Source organism: Mirounga leonina, unplaced genomic scaffold, assembly GCF_011800145.1.
Source record: "Mirounga leonina isolate KUSES-001 unplaced genomic scaffold, KU_Mleo_1.0 Mir_126, whole genome shotgun sequence".
Classification (NCBI taxonomy): domain Eukaryota; kingdom Metazoa; phylum Chordata; class Mammalia; order Carnivora; family Phocidae; genus Mirounga; species Mirounga leonina.
Window position 1 is genome coordinate 11,354,394 of NW_023270314.1, and position 7,833 is coordinate 11,362,226.

Consider the following 7,833-nt stretch of genomic DNA (forward strand, 5'->3'; position numbering starts at 1 on the left):
CTGTGGGCAAAGACTGTTTTACTCATTAATCTGCACCCTGCCCCAGGCTCCCCCTTGTTACCCGATACCCATGTATATAAAAGGGATTAAGAACAAAGGTTTTGGAGTCAGATTTCTGAGTTCTGCCCCCACTGGCTACACAGCCTTCAGGAATCTCTCTGGACCTCGGTTTCTTCATCTGTAAAGTGAGAATCATAATAGTACCAGCTCACACAATGAATATGATAATTAAGTGAATTAATGCATGGAAGGTACTTAAATAAATGCAGATGTCAGCTGTGTTTTGCATGGTCTTGAATTTAACTATGATCCATTATTTTGGAGGGTTTTATGGATCCTTAGTTCATGGCCTTGGTTCACCTGTAATAAGGGTGAAGGAACACCCATTGTATCTTTATTTTTTTTTAATGTCCAAATCTCTAGATTAGTGATTTTCAAAGTGTGGTCTGGGAACTGCTGGGACTCGCCAGAAACCAAGACCCCCAAGACCCAAGTCCTTAAGGTCAAAACTATTTTTGTAACAACACTAAAATGTTATTTACCTTTTTCAGTCTCATTCTTTCCTGAGTGTAGAGTGGAATTTTCCAGAGGCTCCATGCTATGTGATGATGTCATCACTTAACATTTAATGGAACGTGAGCTTGCACATTCTTGTATGTGTGGGTTTTCTTTTTTTATATTCCTCAGTTATTTCCAATACAATAAATAGCAATAGGTATAACCCACATAAACAAATCTCTTCGGGGTATTCAGTAATTTTTAAGAGTTTAAAAAGGTCCTGGGACCAAGAGTTCCGAGAATCTCTGCTGGACTCTCTCAAATTAAAATCTCCTCCATTTCAAAATCTGGAATGCGAACCCCAGACTCTGCCCTTAACTTTGAGGCGCTGCCCAGAGAGTTGAGGACCCGAAGCTGAGCTGCCTGCCTTGTGTGCTTGTGTGTTTCAGACTGTCCGGGTCCAACTTCCCTGGCGAGGAGTGGCTGTGGAGTTACGAGAAGCACGGCCACCGCCGTTCTGTGATTAGGAGGGTCAAGAGGTTCCTGAGTGCCCACGAACACCCCTCCAGCCCCCAGAGGAGAAGCTACGGCCGGCAGGCCAGTGACAGCTCCATGTTCTTTCCCCCAAGTGGTGAGGTCAGCCCAGCCAGGGATTTGCTGGATGTGCCCTCGAGAAGCCCCCACCGTGCCTCAGGCACCCAGAAGCAACCCTGCTCCCCAGAGGGGAGCAGTAAGCTCTACTCCAGCCTGGGGGAGCTGTCCACCATCAGGGAGACCAGCCAGACGAGCACTTTGCAGAGCCCGAGCCCACAGCCCGGCATGAGGGTCTCCCCCACCAAAATGCCGCAGGTCCCCGAGGTACTGATCACAATGGCTGAGGGACCAGTGCCCGTGTCAGATGGCTCCACCACCTCCATCCAGAGTGCAGATTTTACTGGGGTAGAGCCAAGCAGGACTGGACAGCAGGCGGTCCCTGTGGGATTGATTTCATGCCCCACAGAGAAAGGGACACCTCCTAGGGACCCCAGTCCCCAGATTAGTTCAGCCAAAGATGAAAGAAACGTCCCCACCTTTGCCTCTGGGGAAGACCCTAATGATGACAAGTTCCTGAAAAGGTGGAGCCTTCCGGGATTCCTGGAGTTCAGCCCCACCTCACCGGCAGGCCTTAGTTCAGACCCCGTGAGCCCTGAGCCCCTTCTTTTACTTGACACAGAAGCATCCTCAGAGACCAGTGGAATCAACATTGTGGCTGGCTCTCGAGCCTCTCCTGATATGCTGTATTTAATGGAAAACCTGGACACCAAGGAAACAGATATCATAGATTTTAACAATGAGCCAGCGGAAGAATCACCCAAGGGAAGACCAGAAAGCTCTAGGACCTGGTTCTAGCCGAGGTTCTTATTTTTGAACTGGTCAAATTTTTTAAAAATTTATAAGCTACTTAAAACTGAAGGGCATTACGATCCTAGCTTCTGAGAACTCTTACAAGGTGACTTTCACGGAAGTCACACAGACCACAGTGACATATCTTAACCAAACAGGGAATCTTAATAAAATATATATATGACTTACAATTCAGAGATTATGTTAGATTTGGAAAGGGCCTTGTAGACGATAGTTCCCCAGTTTTGCCTACCGGGAGACAAGGATGCTCTCCTCCCCACTTTTTCTCTTTTCTTCGGCTCCTCAATCATAAAGAGAGAGAGATGTGTCACACAATGCCACAAAAGCTCATTCCTGATACTGACTCTTTGAGGCTTTCTAACCGTCTCACTCCCACTTTCTAGAACTGTTATCACTTCTTGATTCTTAAGCTTCATCAGCATCACAACCTCCATCTCCCTTCAATTTCTTTTTCTCTGTTTTCTTTTATTCTCTCATCCTTTTATCTTTCCCTTCTACTCTGTCCCACCTTTCAGGTTGTACTATTTTCTCTTGCCAACTCTGCTGCTTACTTTTTGCCCTGGTTTGCAAACGATGACGCATTGGCCGTGCCTCCCACAGGTCAATCAAAGATGACCGAAAGTCCAACCTGACACACTCAGGCCTCCCGGTGGAAGGTGCGTGGGGGCTGATGGCAGCCATTGCCATTCTTTCTGTAGCCACCCTCTGGCCTTGAACACTGGAGAAATCGGAAGCCAAGAAGACAAGGAACCTGCATAACCAAGTGCTTATGGAACCAAAGAATAACAAGGCTTGAGTGGGTTTAACTCGAACTCTTAAGCAAAAATCCCAATCATGTCACAACATGGGACCAGTTACTGTGTCTGCCAGGTTGTTTGGCATGAGATAGGATATTGGAGCTGGGAGGTTAAGGGGATCCAGGATGGCACGATGGGGACAGGACGTTGACCAACTCCCTCCAAGGAGTTGTTGAAGATGGCGGTTGGTTGGGGCCTCTGACTTTGTGTGGAGAATGCTGTGTCTCACTATCTCCGTTGTATGATGAAGCTTGACTACGTATGACTTAACAAATAAAGTAACCCTAATTGCTACCATTTATCTAGTACTCACGGGTCCAGGCAGCAGCCTGTAAAGTTCACAGAGAATTTCACTAATCCTCACAGGAATGTTATGGAGAGATCCATTTTAAAGATGAAGAAAACAGAGCCTTTGGAAAAGCAAAATAGTGTGACTAAATCACACAGCCAGAAAGTGGTAGAGCTCGGATTAAAACCCAGGTTTACCCAAGAGTCCAACCTCTTAACCTGTGTGCTCCCTCACTGTGTCATGCCACGTATAAGGCCCTGAATCGGCCAGCAGTTGGCCCACAGTTTTGGAGGATGCCCCAAGGAAGCCATGCCTGAACTTCTCCAGCCTTGGCAGGCCCTCTGGGTCCTCCCTGCCTGAGTCTACCTGGTCTTTTCCTTTTTTAAGATTTTATTTATTTATTTATTTATTTATTTATTTATTTATTTATTTATTTATTTGAGAGAGAGAGAGAGTGGAGGAGGACAGAGGGAGAGAATCTCAAGCAGACGTCGAACTCAGCATGGAGCCCAATGCGAGGCTCGATCCCATGACCCCAAGACCATGACCTGAGCCACTCATGAGGCTCACGAGACGCTCAATTGACTGAGCCACCCGGGCGCCCCTACCCAGTCTTTCATGCATGCATACAGGGAGGGCATTGCTCTCCCCTTGAGCCCAGCCATGGTCCTCTTCATTTTTCTGAAAGAACAAAGGTGGCAGAACCCTCCTCCCCAACTTCTCCCAGCACGCAATGTTATAATTAGCACATTTTTATAAGACACTGCATCTTACTGGGCCACCCAAGCTGCGTGACAGCAGTGACATTTACTTTAACTGGGTTTTCTCAAAAGACTAAAAGGAAAAAGCATTGGAAGAAATACTATACATTGATGGTTCTCTATGTGGGTCAAGAGTGTTAGCCCCTGGGAAAGGACCAATATTCCCAAAGCATTCGTATGGACTATGCGATCAAGTATATATCATATAATATGATGTAATGCAGCTGAGAGCCAGGAACCCTAACCCTCCCCCGGCCTCTTAATGCTGTTCTTTTGGCTGTTTCAACTTAAGTCCCTCTATTCTCTTCTCTTTGGCTTTAACTATTGCTCAGATTCAAACAAGTTTCTACTTAGCTGCTTTCAAAATATAACCAATTTTTGTTCATAAATCCAAGGTGATAAATTACACACAAACAGAATGTATGATTCTAGGAGTCCACTCTCCCAGACTAGGAAAGTATTCATTCATCTCTGCTTCCGTCTACCCCTTATGCACCTTTGTTTAGAAAACTATTTAATTTCCTTACGATTTCATCAGACTCTGAGGTGGCCTCCCATTTCCTCCTTGCACTGGAAGCTGAATAATGACTCATTCAATGAGCCCATGTGGTTGAATTCAGCTATAAATTCAAGCTAGCAATTGCCCACATCATATGAAGAAATTCTCTATTCATTCTGAAATGAGTTTTTACCCACAAAGACCAAAGCTGCAAAAAAAAAAGATTTCTCTGGTGCCTGATTTCATTGCCTGCCTAGCCCATTTTTCCCTGAGCTCTGGAAACTTCTACCCCCTAAATGGCCACCTGGCCTGGTGGCTTAGTCTTTTTGGCTTGTCCATTCCCAGAACAGGCTCCGCTGTGCATCAGATGCAATCCTTAAAGCCAGAGAGTGCAACAAGGCCAAGCCCACCCTGAGGCCTTCTCTCTCTGACCTCTGGAGCTAGCTGTGCCCTCACGCCTTCCACAAGTCAGGGAAGGTAAAGGCCCGTGAACTTTTTCTCTGTCGTCCAAGAATTCAGGGATGACCGGCCCCCCACAAAACAAAGAAGGCTGTTCTCTCCCCTCTTTAATTGTCTCGTGTACTTCATGGCTCACCGCCTCTGCCACTCCAGCCATCCACTTTCAGCTGGGTTCAACTAAGCCATGGAAAAAACACATTTTAAATGGAATGGAGAAATGTAAAATTGTCCATTCATTTAAAGACTCACACACCCTCTTTTTTTTTTTTTTTAATTTTTTATTTAGACACTGGGGAGGGTATGTGCTCTGGTAAGTGCTGTGAATTGTGTAAGACTGTTGAATCACAGATATGTACCTCTGAAACAAATAATGCAATATATGTTAAGAAAAAAAAAAGAAGAAGAAGAAGGTAGCAGGAGGGGAAGAATGAAGCGGGGGAAATCGGAGGGGTAGAAAAACCATGAGAGACGATGGACTCTGAAAAACAAACTGAGGGTTCTAGAGGGGAGGGGGGTGGGAGGATGGGTTAGCCTGGTGGTGGGTATTGAGGAGGGCACATTCTGCATGGAGCACTGGGTGTTATGCACAAACAATGAATCATGGAACACTACATCTAAAACTAATGATGTAATGTATGGGGATTAACATAAGAATAAAAAAATATAGGGGCGCCTGGGTGGCTCAGTTGGTTGAACGACTGCCTTCGGCTCAGGTCATGATCCTGGAGTCCCTGGATCGAGTCCCGCATCGGGCTCCCTGCTCGGCAGGGAGTCTGCTTCTCCCTCTGACCCTCCTCCCTCTCATGCTCTCTGTCTCTCATTCTCTCTCTCTCAAATAAATAAATAAAATCTTTAAAAAAAAAAGAATAAAAAAATATATAGGGAAAAAAAAATTTTATTTATTTACTTGTCAGAGAGAGAGAGACTGAACACAAGCAGGGGGAGAGACAGAGGGAGAGGGAGAGGGAGAAGCCCGTGGTATTATTTGTTGACTAGAAATCCTTAATTTTAACATGATCAAGTTCATCAAGGTTTTTTGTTTTATGCTTTTGCAGTTTTGGATAAGAAATCCTTCCACACCCCTATGCCATGATGCTCTCCTACTCTCCTAGGTTTTCCTATGATCTTTACAGTGGTACATAGGTATCCAGTTTTATTTTCCTCCATAGACTGAGGCAGGTTCCCCCCATTGCCTCCTGCTAAGCAAGCAGTCTATGGGTTCCATGTATTTCTTGAAAAGCAGATACACTAGTATGAAGAAAAGTAGCATCTGAGAGAGGAGAAAGATAGGGTATGAACGGGAAAAGAGAAAGCTGAGCCATAACTCCATAAAATTCTAACTCCTCCCCACTAAATACAAACTGTTTCCAAAACGCATCCCCTCCTGTTGTCTTTTGACTAGTGATTTGCCCGTTTGAATACCTGAAGGGTGTAAACTCCTGTTACACTAGACTACATAAAAATCCACTAGAAATAAGCCAGCTCTTCCAACAGGCTGAGACTGAACTATAAGAGCCAAGCCTGATACGTGAGAAGCTCTCACTGAAGAAGATACAGCGACTGTGTTGTAAGGATAGCTCAGGATCCTGCAACGCTCAAAGGAAGGCAGGATGGAATCAGAGAGATGGAGTCCACAATCAAACTGTGATCCAGGTTCCAGCTGCGGGATCCATGGAGGAGGAGGTGTTACAGCGGGAGGCCACCGTCCCTGGAGGCAGCAGGAAGTCCACCCCCCCAGGGGGCCCTCCAGGGCTTTCCACCATCGTCTTCACCCTCCTGGAACAGGCTTTGCTCAAAGATGGGTGGATCCTGGGTGTTCACGGCCACCCACAGCCCTGTCCTGAGTCCCCGTGTAAAGCCACAACACTAGAATTCCTCAATCTGGCTCCTAAACACAACCAAGTATCATCTGCTCTTCCACTGAAACAGTTCCGCTGACTTTTAGCATCCGGGCACATGGGCTTCCCGACAAAGAACCTAATAAAATGCCCAATGTGGTCCCTCCCTAAGAGAATTACGTGCTGAATTTAGGGCCTCACCTCTGCATATGCTCGCTGGGAGACGTTCATCACCCAAGCATAGATGCGGGGGCATCCCAGAAGCCCAATGAAGGGAAAGTGCAAGGGCAGAAGCACTTAAAATACAATGTGATTGTCTGAGCCAGAGTTGGATATGTGACTTTGGCCTGCAGCAGAAAACTGGTGGCCAGTGGCCTGAATCTGAGTTCCTTACAGCTCTTTCTTGTCCAGGATTCTCCAATTGACCACAGTCTCCACCACTGCTGACTGCCCCACCCTGGGCCTGCTTCACTTGGTTGTGGCCTATTTGGCCCTGGGGGGTGTCCTGGGTTGACAGTTCTTTTACTAAAGCATCCGCAGCTCCACGGAGACCTCAACCACGTGAGTTCCCTAATCTGTGCAAAGAGGGAAAAAATAGGAAGATGCAAAGCCAACGGTAGCAAGTCATCGTCCTACGTATTACTATAAACTCCAGCAGCCCCAACCTACCACCCACACATGATAAACCTGTATTCTGTCCTCTTTCTGACCTGCTTCTCCAGGTGAACTGTACAGTCTTGGTGTTCCCCCTGGCTCACTGACAGGGCAAATCATTTGAGCCGCAGGGATTCCGCCACTAGCTGGCTGCGCTTGACCAGGCCCCGTTGGCAGCAGGCCTTGCATGGATGTCAGATCCAGACAACCCAGGAATAGCATGTCATTTGTGTGTCGTTCCCACTGGAGAAACTCTAGCTGGTGTTCATAGTAGCCGGCCGGCTGGCTGTCTCTTGCCATGGGTGGGGGCGGCCTGGAGCCCTCCTGCTATTTCCAGCCATTGACCTCAGTCTGAGGTCAGCTCCCGAGCAAGCTGCATGGAACACGGAATAACAGGGGGCAGCTCTACAGAGAGGGCAAATAAAAGGATATGTAATTTTTGAAGATTTATTTATTTATTTATTTATTTGACAAAGAGAGTGTGCGCACAAGCAGGCCGAGCAGCAGGCAGAGGGAGAGGGAGAAGGAGAAGGGAGAGGGATAAGCTGCTGAGCAGGGAGCCCCATGCGGGGCTGGATCCCAGGACTCTGGGATCATGACCTGAGCCGAAGGCAGATGCTTAACTGACTGAGCC

General features: G+C 46.9%; 1 protein-coding gene across 7 annotated transcripts in view; it reads left to right on the forward strand.

The window, feature by feature from the left end:
• Positions 1-4,451, forward strand: part of BEST3 (bestrophin 3) — a 36,498-nt gene extending 32,047 nt beyond the window's left edge. For all 7 annotated transcript variants that reach the window (XM_035002154.1, XM_035002156.1, XM_035002157.1 and 4 more), the window contains one exon: positions 948-4,451. In XM_035002154.1, the coding sequence (XP_034858045.1) occupies positions 948-1,887 (940 nt within the window). In that variant the 3' untranslated portion in view covers positions 1,888-4,451. The remainder of the gene's footprint in view (positions 1-947) is intronic.
• Positions 4,452-7,833: the final 3,382 nt, after the last annotated feature.